Source organism: Micrasema longulum, unplaced genomic scaffold (assembly GCF_059751315.1).
Source record: "Micrasema longulum isolate JH-2025_06_02 unplaced genomic scaffold, ASM5975131v1 h1tg001623l, whole genome shotgun sequence".
NCBI lineage: Eukaryota > Metazoa > Arthropoda > Insecta > Trichoptera > Brachycentridae > Micrasema > Micrasema longulum.
In genome coordinates, this window is record NW_028278804.1 from 65,200 (window position 1) to 91,851 (window position 26,652).

The 26,652-nt window shown below is 31.0% G+C and overlaps 2 protein-coding genes across 5 annotated transcripts; one reads left to right on the plus strand and one right to left on the minus strand.

The window, feature by feature from the left end:
• Window positions 1-267: 267 nt before the first annotated feature.
• On the minus strand, window positions 268-7,471 carry Elp6 (Elongator complex protein 6). The gene is made up of 2 exons (XM_088236945.1): window positions 7,314-7,471; window positions 268-1,140 (listed from the first exon to the last, which is right to left on the minus strand). The coding sequence occupies exon 2, from the start codon at window positions 1,137-1,139 to the stop codon at window positions 381-383; it is 759 nt and encodes a 252-aa protein (XP_088093071.1). The 5' UTR covers window position 1,140; window positions 7,314-7,471; the 3' UTR covers window positions 268-380.
• Dic1 (Dicarboxylate carrier 1) lies at window positions 4,000-25,107 on the plus strand. Of its 4 annotated transcripts, none has more exons than XM_088236943.1 (6): window positions 4,000-7,143; window positions 8,760-8,951; window positions 10,115-10,230; window positions 13,599-13,738; window positions 14,387-14,594; window positions 15,175-25,107. In XM_088236943.1, exons 2-6 carry the CDS (start codon window positions 8,783-8,785, stop codon window positions 15,415-15,417), a joined length of 876 nt encoding a protein of 291 aa, XP_088093069.1. In that variant the 5' UTR covers window positions 4,000-7,143; window positions 8,760-8,782; the 3' UTR covers window positions 15,418-25,107. The 4 variants fall into 4 exon arrangements, with proteins under 4 accessions (XP_088093069.1, XP_088093068.1, XP_088093070.1 ...); XM_088236942.1 differs by lacking the exon at window positions 4,000-7,143 and adding an exon at window positions 7,468-7,572; XM_088236944.1 differs by lacking the exon at window positions 4,000-7,143 and adding an exon at window positions 7,590-7,867 and having other exon boundaries at window positions 8,760-8,900.
• Window positions 25,108-26,652: the final 1,545 nt, after the last annotated feature.

The following is a 26,652-nucleotide window of genomic DNA, read 5'->3' on the forward strand; positions in this document are numbered from 1 at the left end:
CCTATTTGATTCTTAATTTGTCAAAATGTTGATAGATAAGGGCTGAATTTCACCTCCTAAGGACTTATCAATATCAACATTTTACAACAGAGATGGAGAGCATTTTAGGGAGGGATATGCAAGTCTAGGCATTTACAGAGATTATGACCGCTGGATAAATTTTGAATTTTAAATTTGTTCAAATTTAATTGTGTTCACTTAATTTATCAATTATTAAACAAATAATAGCATAGAAATACAGCTTACAGGCAAATAAAAATTAAATGTACTAGTTAATTTGTTTATTCAAAATAGTAATCCTATTGTGTATAAAAAACATTTTTTTGCTATAATATAATTTATTATGTAGTATATTATACATATATATGTACATAAGAAATTTATTGTTGGGTTCCAGCTGCAAATACTTTGATCCCTCTGTCAAAGAGTTTATAGTGATAATTGTTAAGTTTGACTAAACTATTACAAACATTGTTCCATGGACGTAATACAGAAATAGTCCCTGACACATCTCTACTTCTGCCGGTTTTAAAGCCTGAAACTTCACATATAACATCAGACATGTGAGAGACAAGTCCTGAAAGAATATGGCTCGGGTCTGTCTCTGATATAACATGGACTCCAACGACAAAACTACTCTTGTCGTTGGCGACTAAAGATTTACATTGTTGGACAAAAGTGTTAACTTCGTATAAAGTGTAGCCAAGCTCCAATAATCCGGTTAAATCATCAATAATCAAACATGCTGAAGAATGTTTTGACAACAAACAGAGAACAGAATCTTCAATTATTTTACACAAGTCTTCAATTGACATTTTGTTGTTTGTAAATCCAGTCTTTTTGTCTTCGGGCTGAACAAGCGTGTCGCAAATGATTTCCAAGCAATCAACACTTTTGACAATCTCCACTTCTTTTAACTTTTCGAGATTGTAACCTAATTTTAATCCTATGTTATGGTAGTGCTGAAATGCATTGTGTATTGTCACTAAGCACACAGCACCTTGCTCCTTTAATTGTTTTGCAATTAAACAACTATTAACAAAGTGCGATTCTGAACCAGATATTTCTTTGATTAGGAAAATGGTTCCTGCCATGCTCTCCTTGTCCAAATCAAGAGCTGCCAGTACATCGGACGCCATTCTGTAAATAATTAATATCACGATCAGATCAAGTATTAAAATAGGCTTTAAAGTTACCCATAGATGGTAATACAATCACTTGGTTGAAATTCAATACTGTTGAAACCCATGAAATATCATACAGCTAGGTTGGGAATAATTTCATATGAATTACTGTCAACTCTCTTCTCTATATTCACAGTAAAAAGGTTAAATGACCAATGTGTCATAAATTAAAATTATGCAGGATGCCAATTAAAGTTTGTTTTAATGAAATATGAACATAACCTTTTTTATATTTATTTAATTCCAAAACAATGTTAGTAAGACAGGTGTTATGTGAAAATATTAGGGCTATGGTGCACAAAGGTTGGTTTTTGACCTAAAAATTATATTGATGTTTTTTGATGATATTTCTTGATAAAACTCCAGAGTTAATGATTTTGATACAATTATACATAAAGTTTTCAATAAAACTTCTTGGTTTAGTTTTACTTTTTTATTATTTTGACCAACGAGCGCTTTCGCCTAAGTAGGCATCTTAAAGACTGGTGTTTATAACATTTACAGCTTTTACACTATTTCTAACATATTTTGGAGATAAGGAGATCAAATATATATTTTAACAGGGGACAGAAAACATAAATATTTACAACTAGTTTTTGGGAGTTATCGGACCGAAATTGGGATTAAGTATTTATTATTTAAAAGGTGGGAAAAGAACACATGGCGAAATACAACAGAGTGGGAAATACACATTTTAACAGGTTAAATTAGCACAATACTTTGATTTCATGACAGGGAAGTTTACATACCTATAGATAAATAACAAAAAAAAATTAAGATACGTACCTAGATAACGCATTTGTTTATGGAATGAAAAAATTCATTTTGATAATTTATTGTATGTTTATTGCAATTGCAATTTACCAGTCTTGAAAATGCCAACTTAGGCGAAAGCGCTCGTTGGTCAAAATAATAGAAAAGTAAAACTATACCCCCACAATACATCACATACAAATAATATAATCACTAGATCCTCAACACATAAACAACTTAAACAAATACAAACTAATACCACTTTCAGACAAAGGGATTTTGAGTATTATTCAATTAAAATCTATAACCTACTTCCACTATCTATTAAAGCAATTAGTAATGAGAAAATGTTTAAAAAGGCTATAAAAAAATGGATAGTGGAGCTAGGTAGAAGTAAAATGGATTGTCTCATTCGCCCATACCAATGCTGAATCAACTGCTCCACAACTGTATGGCTTATGTTAGGTTTTTGTTGTTTTCATTGTGTGTTTTGTAATATAAATAATATAGATGTATATAAATACCTTGTTTTTAAAACTGTCTGAATATTTGTTAATTATGTTTGTTTTTTAAGTGAGTCTTCTTTGTTTATTCTCAAATGTAATAAAAAAAAACTAAATTGTTAAGTGTCCTCGGCACGGGAAACCCCAGTGAGGTCACATTATTTTTATTATTAATTTATAGTTTGTAAGCGAAAAATATGAATAAATAAATAAATACTAAGAAGTTTTCTTATGCCTTAATTTATAATTTTATCAAAATCATTAACTAATAAAATTGATCCGAAACCAAGTGAAGGTTATCACTAGGACCCTTACAAGGCACTGCAGATTGAATAAACACCTCGTTAGAATGAATCTCTCTGATGCTTCTTGATGTTCTGCATTACAGACGATGAAGAACCTTAACACATTTTATGTGAATTTATTTATTTAAAATAATTTACATGGCGCCATTTTTGTGAAAATCATTTCAAGGGCGCAGGACAATAAACATCGCATAGGCGGTTGAGATTCTAGTTCCCCATTTCTTAATTTGTTAAATTTTAATAATTATACGGGAGCTAGATTACAACACATCTTGCAGCTGTGGAGTGCACGGACGGTTAGAAATCTAGCCCCCATTTTAATGTGATGCTTTATATCACAAAAGAAGCCACATCTTCGGTGGATCATTGGTTTTACCTAAGTATGTGAAAGCACTCGGCCCCTACCAAATAGCCTGATACTTTAAAAACTTGGGCTTAAATAAATATGAACAAAAAAAAATCAAGTACCTACTTAAAATAACAAAAAAAAAGTTGTAAATAATTTATTCAAAAAATAAATTTTTAGTGCACAAAAACAATAAAAAAAACTGATTTACACTATGAGATGACTTTTAAAATACATACGTCCAACTTTACTTCATTTAAGAGGAGGCCATGTTGAAATAATTTATGTTACTTACTCAAACAACAGAATGGAAACATCACATTTATTGAAAACATAAAACGGAGGTCACATGAAATCAATTCACAGAATTATGCTGTGTATTTACAAAGGTAATTTATATTGTGCCGTAAACAACATGAAACGGTCATACAAACTCAAACATTACAGGTTATTTATTACTCGTACAGAGTCCACAAGTATTTTTAGATAAATTATTTAAAGAATAATTTAAATTTTATCGCAGATGCCTTCCCAAATACTGTGCGAAAAAGACTGCACGTTGGACTGATTATGCCTAATTAAAATCAACAAAATCAAGGATTTGTACTCCTGTTTTCCCTACAACAAAACTGAAAGGTTTTTTCTTAATAAATAGTGCCAGAAATAAATTTTCTGTCGGCACTTTTTGTGTTATTCAAAATAGTTATTTATTTATTTACGGCATTTCTGCCATTTAGTGGTATAAAGAGTGCTTAAAAATAAAAATATTTTAAAATCGAGTATGATGAATATACTCGTACTATACACATTATAAATAAGTTGAAATACATACATATTTTAAAGAAATTATACAATAACAAAATACATTAATCAATCAAATTATAACTATTCCAACCCAATCTTCTGAACTTGATTTGCTCTTTTTGATAAAAATATGTTGGTCACTTTAATTTTTAAGTTAGACATAGATAAACTATTAGTTAGTAAGTTATATTTGTAAAGAGTATGTTCGAAGATGATAGATAAAACTAGGCGCTTTTAAGGGTTTTTGGATGGTTCTAGCACCTATAAAATACTATTTGTTAAAAAAAAACAATAGGGACAAGGCAATGGTGTGTAAAAAATCATCGCTCTAGTGCCGTAATTCAGGGAGAAAATACAGGAATAGGTTTGTACGAAGAAAGGTCAGACCACGCATTCTCTTAAAGTACAATGCTAATAATTATGGTCACCGTATTATAATTTTCAAATTATTATATTTTTTCATGCTTTTGTCGCATTGTTGCTGTATTTCAGTTTACGTTTAAATAAAACAACAATAGAGACTCGCTTTTAGGCATCGAAATGTAGGTCATCAAAATTTAATTCAGTAAGTGAGAAGCTGGCGTACTTAATTTTACGGGACAGCTAAAAAACTAAAACTCATACTTCCAGGCAAATTTTTGCATTTTTTAAAAGTATTGTTACATTATAGATTCATAGTGCTTGCTTATTTGTGGTTTCTCAAAACTTTTTATTGAAAGGAATAAAAAAAATTGAGAATTTGAATCACACCATTTTGATAGCAAATGGCGAAATGATTACCAGCTCTTCATATAATATTGATTTTTTAAAAGCAGCATTTTTAAGAAACAAGGGCACTACATTTAATTTGAGTCTAATTGTTTGTTTTTTGTAAGGAATAACCCGCTAGACCTTTATTTTATAAGCAAGAGCAATTAAATATTAATATTAAACCAGAGGCAAAAGCAAATTATTTTTATTGGTTTGCTGCCTAATAGTAAATGGCTTTGAATAGTAATAAAAAGTACAAACTATTGATACATATGAAGGTATGGACACCTCTGGCAACACCAGAGACAAGGTGTCCACAATCACCAACGTAACATGCCACCAGCTGCTACAAAACGGAAACGAGCTAAGCCAGACTTTCTCCACTAAGCGCTGGTACTAGACTTCAAGCACAACGTCGCAACTGACACTCAATAGTTTCGTAAACTCAACTCATTCAATGTCTATATTTCATATTACCGTGTTCGAACATCTGTTATAGCTAAGTAAGATATTAAAATTAGTAATAAATTCAATTTAATATGTAAGTTAATCTTTCATTTGAATACACACAATCTATACAACAAAACTCCGTTAAATTTAATTAAATCTAATCATCTTTACATTAAAAACATTCACTACTAAAGCATTCACAAAATAAGTTGCTCGGTTGAGTAGAACTCTACTCTAGAAAAATATCCAAATCCCTGTCTGCAGAATGTTAACTTCTAGGGCAAATAAAACACTCTGTTAGTTTTTATAAATTGGTAGAGCAAATTAAGATAATGACATCTATTCTGAAAATAATAAATGTTTTTGTATGATATTCTCTAACATCAATTTTATATTACCTAATAATCAAAAGACAAGTAGAAAAGGTATGTTACATGATTGCTTATAAAATATTACAATGTGTTCCTATAAAAACTAATATAAGATGGAATCCACATAGGTATAATAAAATAGAGATGACGCTTCTTATAATGCAAATTTGAAATTGTGCTCCAAACAACATTGCCGTGCAAAACGCGTAGTGGAGTAAAAATGACTAACTGTTTATGCCGCTTGCTCTGAATTCAAAGCTGTACATGGCGCCCTTTCACGTGGCTTCTCATTTACTTACATACATACACGTATACAAGGAAAAACACTATCTCCCGCCAAATACAAGATAAGCTCCGGAACCTATATTGAATGGAAAATAAGTCGGGTGCTTACTGCTGCATCTAGTGCATACATACCGATAACGAAAACTGGAATTGTCAGGAAATAAGAAATAAAATATCTTATCTTTAGGTTGACAGCCCTTCCGATTGTTCACCAATACAATCTGATTTACTGTCTTTTAGCACCTGGTGCTCATCCAATAATCTACATCGCAACTTAAGTAAGTGCAAGGTTATGAGATTTTTTCATCTGGAAATTCCAATCATATACGACTACAACATGTTATCAATAAATCCTTAAAACTCCTTGGATTTATTAACAGAACCACAACTGACTTCAAAAATAGCAATACCCTTAAAACTCTCATCTGTTCCCTAGTTCGCCCACCTCTAGAGTATTCCTCTGTTAACTGGTCTCCATATTATGATGTTCACATCAAAAATATTGAATCAGTTCAACATCGAATTTTGAGAAAGATAGGCTGGATATTGGGCTTATCCAGAGACCAATATACGTATAATGAGTTAGAAACTAGCTTAAATATATCTTCTCTTCAAGACCGTCGAAATAAATCCGACCTTCTAGTCATATTTAAAATTCTCAACTCACTCTTTGATGCGCCTGAACTACTGAGCTTAATCAAATTAAATATCCCAACTAGAAACCTCAGACCTAACTTACTCTTTCATACGGATAACCATAGAACTAACTATGGTTTTCATTCCCCTATGCCCAGAATTCTTAGGTCTGCCAACAAACATACCAGTCTTGATTTCTTTGATAACAAGTTGTCTTCTTTCAAACGATCACTTAATCTAATTCAATTATAAACACCTCTCTCCCGCTTCCACTCCCACCAAGTCTAATATATACCATTGTGTCCTTCTACTTTCCTTTATAGTAATTTTCTATGTATAAATATGTCCTTAAAAATGCCCATTGGGCGTAAATGTAAATACATATAGATTAGGTTTTGTTTGTAGCATGTAGGTATTGTAAAAACTAGGCACAATAACTAAACAAACCGAATTTTGGATGACTATGCTTAATTATTCAAATACATTAAAACAAAACAGGAATAATGAATTTCACCGAATCCTAAATTAACTCCAAATACAAAGTTCTAGTCGGTTTGCGTTTGTACTTGTACGCAAGTAATATTGCTTCACAAGGTCACCAGCGCGGTTGACGCGAAACGTTCAACTTGTGTCCGCGTCCGACTATTTTCGCATTTCCTAATTTCCTACGTCTACATACAACCGCGGCAGTCACAAGTTACAGTGCGAAATTATAAGTTATAAGAATCAGTCAGCATGCAGTAGTTTCATGAAACGGTATGTAACAATCGAAGCACTTTTCTGTGATAATTTAACTCGTTCATTGTTCGATAGCGTCCAGTAATCCCGATAACAATTCGTGGTTAATCTTACGAAGATATTGATTGATCTTTAAAGAAAGATTACGTCGTTAAAGTGTGATATGTTTTATCATTTATAAAATTTACCTTGTGTTTTACGGCTGGTTTTCAGGCTCGGTAAGGATTTCAGTTAATTTAGCAATTTAAAATTTCTTTTCAAACATTCGAACATGTGTTTCTCATAATTTGACACTTCCAACTGACGTAATTCTACTGTCATCGTTCATTTGACATTAGAAATGCCATCGTTGCGCTCGGATGCGTGTTCGTATTTTACATTTTTATAAAATGAGACATAAAATTAATTAAACGACTTGAGATAGATATCTCACTGGAGGCAGAGCTTGTGAGTTTATTAAGTAAATGATAACGAAGCATGACAGTGAAAATATCAACCTTGATCTTATTATGTCACAGTCAAAGTCAGAATTCGGCCGCAGTTCGCGATTTCAAAAACATAATTTAGCTCTTGTTTTATGTTGACAAGCAATTAAACTCATTAATAGGTGCATCTGGTTTTAATGGTATTCGTTTTTGTGGAACTACGAATCATAAATTTATTATACTTTTGTATAATCAGTCAAATTTATCAAGGTTCTTTATATCAAATTGTATGAATGTGTTCGTTTTTTGTGTGAGAAGTAAGTTATATTGGAGTTCTATTTTTAATATATGTTTATAATTCATTTCCCACTGATTCATAAACGAGGGTATTACTTGCAATCCCGTCAAAATCCAAAATTTAAAAAAGTTAAATGTGAATTGAAAACTTATTCAGAATACAATTGTTTACAATAATATTATAACATTGTCAGTTCAAAAAACGGCTTTATTTGTGACTTTCAAATTATTGGGTCTGTTGCAAATATGGAAACCCCCACTTGAGTTTTACAAAGTTGAAAATCTCCAAAATTAAATTAATTATTTAACTACTGTTTCTTACCTATAAACTATTAACTGGTTATAATAAAAATTTGAAATACAAAAAAAAGTTGAAGCTTTAAGTGTATCAGTTTTTTGTGATTTTCTCAAAATATTGTTAGTCAATATTAAAAAAAAAAAACCACTGAACTTCCTCGCACAAATGAAAAAAGTATTATAGGTAGGATAAGTATCCGAAAGTACTGCGAAGTGAAAAAAAGTCCATAAAACTGATCAACACTATCATTGGTTGATTCAGAAAAAACTTGTGACATAGTTCATTTTTCTTAAAATACTTTTTATTAATTTTTTATACATTTTTGAGAAAATACGCCATACAATCTAATGCTCTAATTTTTACTGCTCGTAAGAAAACATTTTTGTATCCAATTTCCAAGAGCACTGTAATACCTCATTGAGAAAATAACCTTTCTTGGATTTTTTTCTTGCAACTGTCGAGAATAAAATTTTTACAGTTTCACAGTTGGCTGTCTGACCAACTGCGCCATGTCGCCGGTCTTGTATTGTTATAGCCTTTGATGTGTTTTTTCGCCTCAACTTATGCTGTGTTAGCCAACTAACTGATGTATTTATTATTTATTATTATATCAGGGTAACTTGAAGCAATTGCAAATATGTCAGGAGAAGGGAAAAGGATATCTCGTTGGTACTTTGGAGGCCTCGCATCGGCTGGTGCCGCTTGCTGCACGCATCCCCTCGACCTCCTGAAAGTCCAGCTCCAAACTCAACAGGGTGCTAAAGTGTCTCTCGCAACTTTAACAGTCAATATTGTCAAAAATCAAGGTAAATTTTACATAGTGTAGTTTATGCCAGCTATCATCGTCAGTCCAAAGATGGTGGTTTTTTGTTTTCCTCGTAAATAAATACAGTTCATTGGCAAAAAATTGTCGTTTACAATACAATACAATATATTGTATTTACAAAATAGTAAGGAGTATCTAATACAAAAAAGTGAAAATTAAATTACAAACAATTACTATGGCGACTACTTTTCTTGACATTTGGCTTGCCAACTGCCGGCTAAATGCAATAAATAGCATGATCAATAAGAAATAAATAAATAAGAATATCAGTTTTGGAATATTTTCCATATTTACACCGGTGAAGTTAAAATATGCGATTGTGCAGCAGGATTATTCGTAGCAAAACGTAAATATTTTGACATTTAATATTAGGTGTTCACGGATGTTCCATTGTGATCGCGAATACGATAAACATCCATGGTGAGAAATTGATATCACGTCGCTTATTAGCACGTTGATAGTCATTTGTAATTGAGCTACAGGTCATGATGATCAGGTAATCATCATCAAACGTAATGGGTCTGGAAGGAGAGAGAAAGAGGATCCAGCGCTGCGATTACGAACGCTGTCTTCATTGCTACATATCGAGACAGTATAAACTAACATCGATATCTATGTACAAAAATGTGAATATTTTTATGAAAATCTAAAAAAGTATCTTTGTCGGTAACCTGTAATTGAACATGTTTAGAAAAAAACAATGTTAAAATATTTTGTTTTTTATACGCAAAACCTAATTTTACTTTATAGATCAATTTAAACTTCTTATTAGAATACGGACCCAGGAAAGAAAAGGAATAAAAATTAATCAATAAACAAAAATGAGGGGAGGTAAGGGTTCTAAGAATATATGTTTCAGGCGTTTCTTAAAAGTGACCAAGAAATATAAAGTTACATAAATGTATGACCTCTTGAAAAATCACTCCTCAATAATTATTAATGTGTTTTGTTATCAACAAGATATTGTATGTTTATTAACTGTATATATGATAACATTTTGAATTCGTTCCACTCTGCTTATATTGTATACACACGTACATACGTAGATAAGTGTTATTAATAAATTTGATCACCTTATGCATTTTTTTGTTATACTTTAGTATATGTAAATAGAAAATTACTAAGTTGATAACTTTTTCTCAGGTGTTTTGGCATTCTACAATGGAATATCTGCATCCCTTCTCCGTCAGCTCTCCTATTCTATGGTTAGATTTGGAATATACGATGTAACCAAGCAGCACTTTACACAGAAAAATAATGTGAGTTCCTAATTAATCCATAATTGAAACTGTCATTTGTCATTATTATGAAATAGCATGAATCACCTAGCAGAGTTCATGGAAATGTGTACTAAAATAATATAGCTACTGGTATTGTGTAAATGCATTTACGTCTTTAAATGATGTCTTTGGTCGCATTATACACAGTAACTGCAATGAAAATTGCTTCACTAATGACCAGTATATAACAGTATTTAAATAATGCCATTTTTTTAAAAAATCATCTTAATGATAGTTTCAATTATCTATTATATGAGTATATTTACTATCCACTTGTCTTTTTGCACAATTTATATTTGCGAAGATTTGCAGAGGAAGAATGAAAGAGAGAACGCCTTCAAAATTTGATCTAGACGTATGTGTGGGAAATCAATGTTTGGCGGGGTTATGTATGATGGAATCAGGCGAGAGTACAAATTTGAAACAGGTATAATTAAGAAAGGGACACTAAGGCGATTTTGTCATATAGAATGAAGAAATTATGAAAGAATGGTTAAACATGGCAAGAATGAATGGTGATGTAGAACGAGGACGACAAAGAAAGACATGGCATGATCAGATAAACCAAAATCTTAGGTCTGGTTACATAAAAAATAGACATAACCAGAGGGCATAGATGTATGAATGTGGAAGAAGCTAGGAATGTCTGTCAGAAGAGACTCGTATGTAGTGGTAGTATTATATGCTCATTTGCGGGATTAATGTCAAAAGGCAATTTCTTCTAATCAGTTTGTAACTAGAATCAAAAGCTTTCATCTTCCGAAGAGACATATTGAGGCTCAAGGCATAAACCAGCTGGCTGCCAATGCTAGGTATTTTATGTGCTCACACAGTCCCACATCCTGCCTTATATTAAAAAAAATATATAAATTAAAGCTGACATGCGTCCATCTCAAAATGTTTATCTGAACTGACAAATAAATTAATATATTGCTTCTATTTATTTAGGACGCCGTGCGTGATTACTTTATTATTAATTTCAATGGAGACAAGCAACTCCCGCATTTCGAAATATTCCCAAATTTTGATTTAATTACAGTGAAAATTCAATTACTTTTAAGTGGTTTTAATGCATTTAGAGCATTATTTTACTTATTTTATTTAAAATGATGAAAAGATTTCTTAGTAAAATGTCTGTAACAGGCGCATGAAGCATAAAGGCATTTTCGGGTGTTTTTACGTAAGTTCCTGCATTTATTTCTCATGAAATTAAAAAAAATTCAATGGCTGTATACCTAACTATCCATAAGAAATTAACAGTACAATCATCAGTAATATTGCTTCTGTTGGAATGATGCAAAGTGATGTTTCCAATATCTGACCCTTATAATACAAATGATTAAGATAAATGGCATTGGTTAATTAGTATTACTTTTTACTGTACCGTACAATTAAAAAACATACTTTCATAGTAACTTCTAGTAACCTGTGCTACGAAAATTTAACCACAGCATTCTTATCTCTAATAAAGTAGCCACTAATAATTTATCTAAATATTTTTTGACGCATTAAGCTAACACGATTTTCTGTGCAATTATTTTTCAACCTAACTTTACTGCATCGTTTTTATAGTGTGAATTTTCAAATGGCCTTTTTTTGTTTTTATTGGTAAAAAGCAGTTTTCGGTAGGTGGTTTTTTTGCCATATGTTGTTTGATGTTTCTCAAATACTCGGGTACGATACTTACATTTAGATAATGATGCTCAGATAAACACGAAGCACATCTTATTTGTTTTTTGTACAATAAAATTCAAGTACATGTAAATGTACCTCAATTTGATTTGATTTATTTTATACATGAAATATAAGAGTTTTTATGAATTTTTTATCAGTATTTTCAATGATCTCAGCTTAATTTAATGTGCTCATATCAGTATGCGTTTATATAATATGTAGATGTTCAAATACAGTCAAACTTGGTTATACTGATCACGAAATAGTAAATAGTTAGATCTCGGATGTAATTGAACCGGGTTGTGGTCCCGTGGTAGTATTGTGGACTCTCGGGCCAAAGGTCCAAGGTTCAAATCCCAATCTACCACAACCCGATTTCCATTTTTCCAGCACAAGTTATTTACAACTTTCAGGAAATGGTCCAAAATTTAAATATTTGAGCAAATAATAAGAACTCGAGTATTCTCTTTTTTTAAGAAAAAAAAAAGAAAAGACAAAACGCTCATTAACATTTTAGTTGATGGTTTTCTTCATACATTTATTCACTGTTATGACAAGCTTACTTCTCGGACATGCTGAACAAAAATATTGGCAACAATTTTGCTAAAATTCCTTAATTGTCCAAAAACATAATATTATAAAATAAGAACCTAAAAGTAATAAAATGGGCAACTAACTTGAATGACTGATACCACCGGGCGTCGGGATCGGATTATGTTTATGACAATGTAAGTGTCTCAGCAGGTACCTAATTGGTGTTTTCACCGACATTGACAAAGTATCACACATATGGTGTAAATTATAAAAAATCCAAGCTATACCCAGTAAGTGCCAGTTCGGCGAATCATTATAATTTACAACTTCTTTTGTAGTTTATGAATGATACGTTTGTTTCGGGGATTTTACAATGTTTTCAGATTTTCTATGGTCAATGGATAATAAAACTTACGAGTGGGTAATGTCAGATCAGTTCTAGAGCAGATCAGTTAAAAATTAACACTTGAATTATAAACTTGTTTACTGACAAGAGGAAGTGTCTCTCAATTTGTGAAAAATTGGCAATTATTATTAGTGAAATAGAACATGGCGTGAAAAATGTGGAAGTGTATTCAAAGTTCTCTCTGTCTTTATCCACAGTGTCCGCATTGTGAAAAAATCAGAATGTTTATTTATCTGCATTTGAAATAAACATCACAGACATGAAAAAATGTTGAATTTTAAAATTTTATGAAAAAAGGGGATTGACAGAAAAGTGTGTCCAACTAGATTCTAATTGTATTATAATGTCTTCGTGTAGTGGATGTGTTTGTAAGCATTGATACATTATAATTTTCCCTAGCAGTTTTTATAAAAAAATATGTATGAATTATATTACGTATATTTATTTGTCAATGGCGATAGATATATATATTTTTAACACTTTCTCTGGTATTACGAATAACGCTTATTTATACTCCGAAAATTCGGTCAGTCCCATCCTCTTCGTAATAACCAAGTTTGACTGCATATATTATAAATGCACATTCCGGCTATTTTAGAACCAGTTAACTAAGTTGGCTGACAGATTATACAGATTATACCCTTATCCCTTATCTTACCCTTACCCTGATTATTTTGACGTGTCTACTTTTATAGTTAATAGTTTGATAATTTTCTTACATTTTTTTTCTCAGGGTGCTCCACTATCCCCGTCTTTATCTGTGATGTTGGCAGCTCTCGGAGGAGCAGCTGGTGGGTTTGTTGGCACTCCTGCAGATCTCGTGAATGTTCGCATGCAGAATGATGTCAAGCTTCCAAAAGAACAAAGGCGAAAGTAAGTTTTATTTTTTTAAAGATTTAATCTAAAATTTTTGACGATAAATTGAAGAATCGGGTTGTAGTCCTGAATTGGGTGGTGGTCCCGTGGCCAATGTCACGGACTCATGGATCAGATATCCAAAGTTCGAACCCCACTCTACTCCGACTTTATTTCAATTTTCTAATAAAGATTTATTTACAACTCATTGAAAATGGCCACCAAAATTTATTTATTTGGGTAAATTATAAGAGTGCCAATATTTATTTTATAAAAAATGAAAAAAAAGAAGTGCTTGCATTCCTCTTTTAAAGTTTTTGACCATTCGTAAAAAAAATTGTAAAAAAGAAAAATGGGAAATGGGAAATGGGAAACAAGTTGTGGTAAAACGAGGTCATCTTCTATTTCCCTTTCTGTCAGCAATTTGATATCCGTGCTGGATAATCAGTATTTGGATGTTTTGATCATTTGTCACTGTTCTTAAGATGTTAATAGGTCAAGTGATAGTGGACGTTGGTTTCCGGGTGAGTCCCATAATGGTGTAGGAAAAACTGCTTAAATTGTCATTTAAATTTGAATTTCTTTAGTAAAAAGCTTGACAAAATGTGAGCTCGGCACCATTTTATAAAAAAAGCACCGCTTAAAATAAATAAATGTTTTTTTTAGTTACAAACATGCCGTGGACGGGTTGTACAGAGTCCTGACAGAGGAAGGTGTGGCGCGGTTATGGTCGGGAGCGACTATGGCGGTCGGCAGGGCAGTTCTCATGACGGTAGGACAACTCTCCTGCTACGACCAGATCAAGGGATTCCTCCTCAACACGCCGCACTTTGAAGATAATGTCATTCTTCATGTAGTCTCCAGTCTTATGGCCGTAAGTCTCTTTATTTACTTTTTTTGCATTACAGCACTAAACACCCAAGCTTGAAAATGAAAAGGTACAAAATTTTTGTGATTTCACCACAAATCAGCGTACATAGAATCCCCCCATAAGTGAGGTAAGAATCTTTGCCATTACATTAAATGAAAATGATATTTTAAGAATTTTTTCTAAAGGTAACTAAATAACATATTTTTTCAAATATAAATACGTAGCAAAATTTTGCAAAATTGATAAAAACATTTTGTTTTTTTTTTGTGTTTGAAGCACTAGCTTTGTGGAACATTATCATTACATATCAAAATGAAAAAACATTGTTTTTTATGTACAATTTTATTTTTTATAATTTTATAAACTAATTTTAGTTACAAAATTTGTTTGGCTGGGCAGAGTCAAAACACATTACTGTATTCCTTCCTTTCGCCTTGAACGGAGACGCCGGCTATAGGTACTCCATTACTCGTACAAAACTACCCCTTTAACTCCACTTGAATTTTCCTGGGAACAATATCCATCGCTAACTTCTCTTACATTATCCAGGAACCACTGCTTTAACTTCTCTTAAATTTTCCAGGGTGCAATTGCCACCACCATGACTCAACCTATGGACGTTCTGAAGACCCGCGCTATGAACGCCAGCGACTCCAAGGGAGTGAAAGCTCTCATCATCAGCACCGCCAAAGAAGGGCCGATGAGCTTCTTTAAGGGATATGTCCCGGCCTTTGTACGCCTGGCTCCTCATACAATACTCACGTTTGTATTTCTCGAACAATTACGCCTCAACTTTGGATACTTGCCAACCAAGAAAAATGATTAATAAACTACCTCTAGAAATGACTAACTTCTTATTTATTAGATCGCTATTAAAGTAAAAAACTCAGAACAACAAACAAACCAAATTAATGTATTGTAATATTACAATAAAAACATCAGGATGAATATTTATCAGATTGTAAAATTAGTACAATATTTATTACATTGCGTTATAGAAACACTATTGTTTATAATATGACAGGGACATTATGTATAATGTTATTTGTTTAATATCCTTCAATGTGCCTGTTGCACTTTAAAGGTACAATGTTTTTATTCGGTATTCTATTAAATTGCGTATTTTATAAACTACTTTTAAAATGGACAAATAAGTATTATATGTTATTTCCAAAATTAGACAAATACAGGTGTTTCGCTGATGCAGTGATTTGCTAGTAAAAATAAATGGCATCGTGATGCATTTAAATTTAGGCATTTACAGTTAAAACATTTTATACTTCCTACTTAGAAAATTCAGGAAACGCTCCTCTCTATAGACATTGCTTTAATACAAAAATATGCTAATTTATTATTGTATTGATTTGCTGCCCTCGTTCAGCTTAGCTTTAAATATCAAATGTTTAATTTGGTATGTGGCCGATGAGGAAGTTCAGTGCTACAGGAAATTGAATATGCAAAATGTTTTTGCATGCGGTAAAAATTAGAGCATTTAATTGTACTGTGAAGTTTCTCAAAAACGGATGAAAAAATTATTAAAACTTAACCACTTTGAAATGTCACAGGTTTACGTTAACAATAACCAATCAAGTATATAGTTCGATTCCCGACAGGGTTGATATGAAATATTTATTTCAAAGGGTGTTTTCACACTAGAATATTTCACTGTCCCTGGACTGGTACCTGAAGCGTAAGACTGATCATCTTACCTTCTTGTAACAAAAATGATCAAGATGCGCTGCGATTGGTGTACCAATGCAGTGCCCTATGCACCATCAGGTGTGGAAAGGGAATGATGATGAATCAATTATAGCTTTGTGATAGATTCCGGTTTCCAGATGTTTTTCAACATTTAGTGCGTTTTGACTGGTTCTTTTAAATATCATGTAATCAATAATGTAACACGAGCCATGTAATTTCAAAAAATCATAGCGATGATAATATGATACATAAAAATAAAAATATTTATTTTTTGTCTTAGTTTAATAGTCTATTAACAAATTTAACGAAACCACTGAACTTCCTCATTTATCAAATTCATACAATATCAAAATATTGATATAAGAATCTATTCAATGTGTCTTAGACCCTTACAGAATTTTCACTATTGAAACCCACAATGTTAAGCAGTATTCCGCAAATGAATTGATCCAACACTTCTATGGAATTTGAAATCATTACTGGAACCATCCATTGTTCTTTTAAGATTTTTTTGTTGCTCTTATAATGATACTTTTAAATTGAGAGTAATCATGGCCCCTGTATTCTATATTACCTCTTATAGAATACATATTTTAATCTGCTCTCATGTAGAATTGTGATATGTAGTAACATTTTACATTATTATTTGGAGGTAAGCATCAAATGTTTGTATCTTTCGTAACTAGTTTATTAAAAACTAAAGTTGCTTGATGGTAGCTGTGTGTTTATTTATTCGGAAGATTTTTATTTTATAACTTAAACTCAGCTTTTTGTATTTATTTTCCAATATTAAAGTAGGTAAAAGGATAAATGCACAGATAAAATATAAACAAATCTACAGTACTTGGCTGTTTTATGTGATTTATAAAAAAATATAAACATTTTTGTTGAGTGGAAATCCAGCTTTCACTTGGGTAGTTATAATTATTTCCGTTTAAAGGAATTTATTTCATGAAATAGAATTGGAAATATTTCCAGATGCGAATGAGAATAAATAAATATTACGCATTTAAAGATTCGATGCCCCACAAGGGAAGTGTTAGCAATGCTATTATAAGTCGTATATCTAATAAAGTTTAGCAATAATTAAAAAATTAATATAACTAATATAATTTATCATTTAAAACACTAAATCGCTCCTGTGATACTTTCACAGATGTTGTTTGGAAGCTCTTCACATTGTTATATTGTACTCTAATAAAATCTTTTGCATTTATCTTCCTCTAATTAAATCAATTCTGAGATGTATGTTTAAATCACATTCGCAGAATAATATTTAATTATATTTGTATCCACTAAAATATCTCGAATCCTATGAAAAATATCTCTGTATTTTATTATAAACCTTTGAAAGTTAAAACAATATTTTTCATTAATATATGTAGATGAGTTTATAATACTAAGTGAATTCACTTTAGGTTAATGTTGTCTAAATGCATATTACATAATCTTGATCTTCCAATTTTGTGTTCTTTAACATTTGTTGAAAGATCTCCATAATGTGATGTTAATTTAACTTTCCCAAATTCTATACGAACCATTTAATATTTCAAGATCAAATTACTCAAATATCATTGGATGATCCTTTAACAACGTTGAAAAACACATCTCATTGTCTGTTGAAATATTACCTAATTATATAAGATATTCTTCTTATGAAAATCCCACCTAAAATGACATTTCACTTTATTTTAACATTTGATAACATCAAATCATCGCACTTTCTTTGCATAGTAACAATTTGTAATATTAAAATATGTTTCATTTACTATAATAAATTTTATTTTCCTCAAATAATGTTTTAAAATGAAGAATTTGTTTACACTGGCAACATATAGCAGCAAAACTGATACAATTAAAGAAAGTGAGAATTTGTTTGTCAAAATTTACTGTTAATTTTTCCAATCAATCATGTATTTAGATAATTCTGATTCTTAAATAATTTACCTGACAAAAACTGTTCAAATAAGTACTTCCAAATGTTGATAATTTCTAAGAACTTTGAATTGTTGACAATCGGGTGTTTCAGTTTCTCTAAATACATATTTTCCAAGTGTTTCTGCACAGAAACAATGCAATGAGTCGACAAAATGAATGTCATCCAATCTTAAAATCATTTTGAATTGTTACTTGTAATATATAAATTGTGTTATTTAGTTTTAGTATGCCTTGTGATCAAATTATTCTTCTTTGAAAATTTATGTGACAAATTTAGAAGTGATTTGATTATTATTAATATTCAAAGCATTAACTTTGTGATCAAACATTTTACAAAATGTCATTAAATATTTGTAAATAACCACTTATCGACTTTTCTATGTATACCAGTTTCGGGACATACCCGTTTCTTTGTCAGGACACCATTAAACCAACATACAAAACCCACTACACACCTTCGACCATAGTTGTTGCACAAAAGTATTAAACCAACTTGACATGCATTTTAATAAGCAACCCTTACTTGCACTGCTTAGGTTATGAAAATATTTTATGTTGTGGGAGAAATAGTTGAAAAAAGAGGGAGGGGCGTGAGTTTAATAGGTATAGGGTGGCCATTACAATGGGACATCGTATAATGGGCTATATTGAAAGGTTGTTTGATTATTGATCAAAAGAACATTGTTCTTTAAACTCAAACTCTGCTCAACAGCTGTTCAAACTCAAAATATTTCCACATTATTTACCCTTTATTATTTGTATGTAAGATTTTAACTCATTTGATTTGCACCAACTTTGCAATTTGGTTTAATTGGTGTCCTGACAAAGAGACGGGTATGTCTCGAAACCGGTAGACATGTAAGAGTCGATATACAAATATTTAATAAAATTTAGTGATTTGATTATTTTGATATCATATAGTTTTATAGTAATTTAATTACCAATGTGATGGTGCTTAGCATCTTTCGGTTTTGGAACAAAATTTCACATATTTTTACTAACATGATGTTAGTTAGTACTTTAAAAAACATAATTATTCAATATTTTACACATAGAAAAACATAGTTAAAATTACAATTTAAAATATTTTTAATCAGTATTTTCTTTTACTTTATTTTTTTACAAAATACTGTCTTTCATAATTTTGCCAAACAACTGGCATAATTTTGTGTATTTTAAAAATATGAGCAATAGTATGTATGTAAAACATATATTATAATTACATTCCAGTTTGGTTTGAAAATATATACACATACCTAAATCATTTTAAATATGTTATCTTATTATATCCATTGAAAACTTCCTGTATTTATGGTGACTGGAAGTATGAATGATATTATTTTTTCTAAATAAATTTTACAATGTGATGTCAAATACAATATTAGATTTTTAGACGTGTTCGTTTCTTGTTAACTTTAAAAAATAATATTTTTTATACATTTAACATTCAATCTGTTATGAAAATCCATTTCATAAAATACATAGTATTAAGATGATTATTTTGGCAAATTGATCTAGGCAAAAAAATATATTAAACAACATGCTACAAGTATTTTTAATATTATGTAAACTAATCCAATCAATGATTATTTTTTTACATGGAAAGTAATTGGTTTTAAAAATAGAACTCTTAATGTTTTTTATACTCTCTCATTAGTTTCTAAAAACTTTGTTTTTTTTTTTTAATGTTGCCAAGAGAGTGTTTGATTGTACCATAGAGTAATATGTTTTATCAATTTAACACCTATGTTGTTTATGTAAGAATACTGGGTAATTTATTTTATTTATTCACTTACAAATTTATGCAAAATTGCATTTCCTTATCCAAGTGTCGTCTCCGTACTATCAAATTGGCCATAAAATGACAGTTTGACAAAGTATCTGTAAAAATTGCACTCCAAAAAGTAAAAATCTCGATGTAGTTAATGGTAGATAGTACGGGTATAAATGTGTAATGTAACTTGATGACCAAGTGATTTGCGTTTCTGAAAATATTTTAAGATATGATAACGGAACATTTTATTTTAATCTTATTTTCCAAAGACTATTTTCTTTGATCATTTGAAATATTTTCGCCGTTCGACAGATTCACATTATTATTTGTTTTTTCAGCTACCTACGTGTGTATTTTTTTTTTCTTTTGTGATCAACTCAAATAAATTGTATACTTTAATATAAAAAATATTTTTCACTCTGTGGTAAGTCTTTTTTACCACATTTTGTATAAATCATTACTTCCTTTAATTTAAATGTGACATGCAACTATTTATTTTCAGTTTAAATTAAGACTTTTAATAAATTATGTTTTACTGGTCTAAAAAAATATTAATAATTACTAAAAAATTTAAAGCGTAATTTTATTGTATATTTTACTCTTTAAAATGTTGTTTAAAAACTATGGTTAAACACTTGGATAAATTTATTCATTTTTAGTGCATCTAGGCAAGAAAAGTTGCATTTTATGAAACTCATTAAAAAAAAACCTATTGGCATATTTTGGTTTTAATTATATATTTTTGTGGTCATTGAAATAATCGGTGCTGTTTCATATTATTAAATAATAATTCTTTTAATCAATAAGACGAGGATCCTGTGATTTTACATGAAAAGCATTTGAAAATTTCTAATACTGTTAATTAATTACCTATAAAAATAAATTAGAGTTATATATTACTCGTTTTGAAACTTGATTTCATCATTTTAACTAAATCAGCTTTTTTATCCGAAAAGAACACATTTTTATACTTCCTACATAATTCAATATTTTTATTGTTCAGTTATTTGTGAAATTTTTGTTGTCGAAAGGCATTCATTGTGTAAAAGTGAAGGCTTTTTTCTAATGTTTTGTGTTTTGACACTCATCATCAGGGTAGTGAACATATTTTTATAACCAAAAAATATTATATTTAATGTTGTCATTTTTGTAAATTACTTATATGCTAAAATGATATATTTTAGATATCCTTATTTAAAAACTACTTTTAATTATATTAAAATCATTTATGTGTGTATGCAGCATTCCAAATTATTTTAGTAATTTATTTTATATATGTTTTTTTTATTCCACTTTATCTTTAATACAAATGTATAGAATACATATATTTATTTATTTATGCTATTCACTGACGTATAATAAATAGACCTGTTATTACATAATATTTAATCTAATATAACAAATATTGCATTGCCCTCAACAAACAAGATAGCCAATCGCCATACACATGCAATCATTCATATAAAAAAGAGATACATATATTTCCATAGTTCATATTTACTTCTATGTAACTCGTTACCATAGAAAAAAAGTTAGCTGCAAGCTGTCAATTTTGTTTAATGTACTTTGAAATAGAACTTATCTACGTACTTGTTCTATAAATTAGATTGTATTTATGAATGAAACTGTATATTGTTAGTATACTGATAAAACCTTAGAGTAATAACACGCCACCTGCTTATAGCCTTACTGACAAAAACCATTCTATGATTATCAATCACGGCTACAGTTTGCAGCAATACAACGGGCCGTAGGTACTTAGGTCGAGAATTGCAAGCGCAAACCGAAACCGTCCGTCACGTATTTGTTGTTAAACCAAAAATTAAAAACACTTGTTTTATTCTACTTCTTTTTTTTTTTGGCTTTTTCACGGCGCTACTGGGGTGTTCTAGCCAGTGTCGTGTTTTGTTTTTTTAGGACATTTACACATTGTTAGTATTTTACCCGGTGTAATTTATTATGGCTTGTTTGAACACCTGGGATCCAAATTGCTCTCTAGAAAAACTAAGACCATTATTTACAAAATTCTCCTCAGACCGGTCATTGCATATGGTGCCGAATGCTGGGTTATGAATAATGGAGATGAAAATATGGTATTAATGTTTGAAAGAAAAATATTAAGGAAGATATTTGGCGCTGTCAACCAAAACGGTGTGTGGAAGAGACAGTTTAATCGTAAATTAGAGGCACTATATGGCGAACCCAACATTGCACAATTCATTAAAATAACTTCCACTTCGGAAGGCAGGCGAAGCAGAGTCAGACCAAAATTAGTTAATAATTAATTAATTAAGATGGCTGGATAATGTGGAAAGTGACATTAGAGCAATTGGCCTGACAAACTGGAGAAGCGCCGCAACGGGCTGTAGCGCCACCGATGATAAAAATGGTTTCATTAGTTGTATCATGTCCATAATATGTTGAAAAGACTTTTGTTGAAACAAACATTCAAATTGATTTTTCCCAGTATAGGTGAAAATGCATTTAGAGGGTTTTATCAGTACGCTGACGATATCTGTTCTGTTTTTCACAGTTACAGATTATTAAGCATTTAATCATTAACACTAACACGGTGGCATATTTTCTGTGTAGCATCACGTCTGATCATGACAAAGTCCATTTGAGAATGAAGGTATGGAAAGCAATTGCCCACAAATAGAAATGCCATTTTCTTCAAGCCTAGCTTTCTAGAGTGCCTATTTAATTATACGTCATTCCTGCTATGTAATTATTTTACTACTGCAAGCTTCATTTATGACACTTTAAAGTCAGTTAATTTATTGTTATTGTAATATTTATTTACAGTGTTTCTAGGATTAATAATATTTATTTAATGAGGCTAAAATTAACTCTTGTTTCTTTAAATTAAGTTTATTTTGTTATTCCAAAACTCGCCATTATGACAAGTGTCAAATTCAAAGTGTGTCATATTCATTATTGTTACTTTGACTTGCATTTTTGAATATTATACCTTTGTTTTTAAAGTCTATGTATTCCAATACATAATGACCTATTAATACCATCGACCTATTAATACTCACTATTGATATATATATACACTAAATGTACCACTAAGCACCCATCTTGTATTCCATTCAACCTATGTTCCGGAACCTAACTTGTAGTCAGTAAAATTGAAGAGGCATAAAAATGCGCATTATACAGCTTAGAATTCACAGTAAACTGGCATAGACAGTTGGTCTTTTTTACTCTTCTACGCATTTTGCACAACATTGTTCACGCGACAACGCTTATTTTTCGGAACATTATTTCAAAATATTGTTCCATGAAGCATCATCTCTGTTCAATTATACCTCAGTGAAAATATTCCTAATAAAATAGTGACACAAAAAAGGTACCCATAGTTACAGAGTTTGTTTATTTGAAGCAGGGCTGCATTCTACGAGAAAGCACATACTGCAAAAACTGGAAACTCGTTTTCGGTCTATAAAAAAGTTTGTATTTCATCATCATCATCATTCCCTTTCCGCGCTTAATGGTGCATAGGGGACTGCATTGGTACACCAATTGCAGCGTATCTTGATTAAAAAAATTGTTACGTGAAGGTAAGATGATCAGTCTTACGCTTCAGGTACCAGTCCAGGGACAATGAAATATTCTAGTATAAAAACACTTTTTCAAATAAATATTTCATATCAACCATGTCGGGAATCGAACCCAAGACCTCTTGCATGGGAGGCAACCGCGCTGACTTTTACACCACGAGGCCGACCGTATTTAAATGTTTTGAAACAACATTAGTTTTTGATGGATCCCAATCAAATCCTTTCCCTTTAATTTCTATCCATTTATTTATTTTTCTGGATGCCGGGGAATGCTAAAATAATATTAACTCACATTTATTATATTTTTAAAACCGTATTCCTACCAGTGCACCCCTGTTAGAAAGAAAAGCTTCAGTTGTGTCCCGCTAGGCGTAGTTTGACATTTTAAATAAATAATACTTATAGTTAAATATTAATTATTTTAAGTTTTGTTGATTACTCATAAACAAATACTTCCCGATGAAAAATTACACCCTCCTTTTTGCTATGTTTATCCAAACCTTAGAGTAATAATTTGCCACTGGCTAATAGAGTCACCCATACGGATAAAAACCATTATATGATTATCAAGCACGATTTTAGCTACAGTTTACAGGAATACAACGGACTGTAGGTACTCAGATCGAGAATTGCAAGCGCAAACCAAACCAAAAATTTGGAATGCATTTGTTTTTTGCAATAGAGCTAAAAGTCTTCTCTAGCGAATTATTACTCCGAGATCTGAACGGTTTTTACGCGCTTTTGCGAGTATTTTGATATCAATTCCAAACATCGAGCTCACGTCACACCTAGCTGGCGGTCAAAGAATGACTAAATACGCTTTGGAAATCACTGAGCGTTTGGGCATCAGATATATTTGTCATAAATTTTTGAGGGCTCAGTGCGTCTATGTATATTAATAGGGTGATGGGTATTACGAACATATTTGTCATTTTTCTTAACTGGTGTGTTTTGATTTCTTACATATTGTCGCTTAAGCGGCAACACGACCAATGCCATGTTTTTACCAGATTGAGATAAGTATGAAAAAAGCTTTGTAGCCTTCTGAATCGACCTGCATTCCCAGTTTTGACAAATCCCACTAGAGGCGCCACAAATCGACTCATATTAACATGACATATCAAAATTTTCTATACAGCATGACGTATATCTTATTAAGTTTTTTGTCTTTCCTGTAAAGTGAAAAAAATGAGATAGGTCATGTTGCCGCTTAAGTGACAATATCCTTTCCAACGTATGCCAAAATTTTATTTTTTATTTTTACAATTGACAATATTTATGTGTATCTACCTACTTTATTGATTTCTAGCGAAAGTGTGAATCTTTAAAATGATTTAAGTAGTTTAATTGCAATAAGAGGTTGTCAAATAAGCTAGTCTTCCCTTCATAAGGTTTATTTTTGAAAATTTCAAATTATAAAAATGACTTACAATACTATTTTTATGTTGATACCTAAATACTTTTATATAAATATGTTGTTACCTGTGGAAAATACTAAATGGTTACAAATTATTATAAATAAAGTCAACTACTAAAATGTGTGCCTTAAAACAATTATTTATTGTATTTTGTCCCTTCTCAATTATTTTAATAAATATGATCAATATAATATATTATCTTGATTTTTCAAATTTCTTCCTACAGAGAAGATAAAAAATACTAAGCCAAACAAAGTAAGATATAAATCACAATTAATAAGCAAAACCAATATCTGTACTAAGAATAAACAACGGGAGTCACATTGAACAAAATATTCAGGAAACAAAATTTTGTGATTTCCAAAACATCATAACTTATGAACCAAATTATATAATTTCAACCTATAGAGAACTTTCAAAGTAAAATAATGATTTTTCATAATAATAGTACATTTATTATGGAAATAAAAGATGAGTGATACTTCAATCCACAAATTCGGAATATCCAGGGACCGATTTCATCGCTTTCGCGACATTTTCGACACTGGTATCTTTATTATGAAGTTCAATGTATTTATTTATACATAACAGAGGGAAAGATAGAGAATTCAAAATTATACGACAGTAAATTAAATTAAATTGTTTTTGTTTTAGGGATCATTAACAAGGTTGATATAATGTTATTGTAATGAGTTTAAGTATTTTATATATTATTTTTACTGTCCCATCCCTCATGAGTTTGATTGCTGTCAATTAAGATTTCTGAAAAACGTAGAGGATATTCCGAATGTGTGGATTAAAGTATCACTCGTCTTTTATTTCTTTAATAAATTACAATAAACTTCCATAAAGAACTTTCACTTACAAACTTATTTTTTTTATGATAGTACATATTAAAATAGCGTATCTGGGACTTACTGCTGTTTTTGCACTAAAATGATGTGGATTTCAGATTTTTATTTTAACTTAAAAAAACAGTTTTATGACAAAAGTGGCCTGTATCCTCTACGGTACAGATATAAATCACCAATGTACAAATGTCAGGTTCGATTCCCGAAATGGTTGATAATACTTATTTAAAATGGTGTTTTCACTCCAGAATATTTCATAGTCCCTGGACAGGTACCTGAAGCGTAAGACCGGTCATCTTACCTTCATGTAACAACAATAATCAAGATACGCTGTGATTGGTGTACCAATGCAGTGCCCTGTGCACCATTAGGTGCAGAAAGGTAATGATGATGTATATGTTATTCCGCCAAAGTGTTTCATGCTTTTCAATTTCATGCCAAAAAGAGTATTTGCGGGGAATTCGACTTCACTACTATTTTTTTTTTAAATTGCAGCTGAAGTACATAGAATTCTCGTGGAGACCAGTGACCATGCTCTGTCATCACATGACATCATCATCATCTCTGATCTGCACCATGATCCGCTGGGTGTAGTGTATTATGAGCTCCTTAAACCCAACAAAACCATTACAGGAGATTGCTATTGACTACAATTGATGCGTTTGAGCCGAGAAATGAAGGAAAAACGGCCGCAATACGAGGAGAGATACGTTTGTCATATCAAAGTAATTTTTCAGCATGACAACGCTCAGCCACATGTTGTAACGCCAGTCAAAACATATTTGGAAATGCTCAAACGGGAAGTCCTACCCC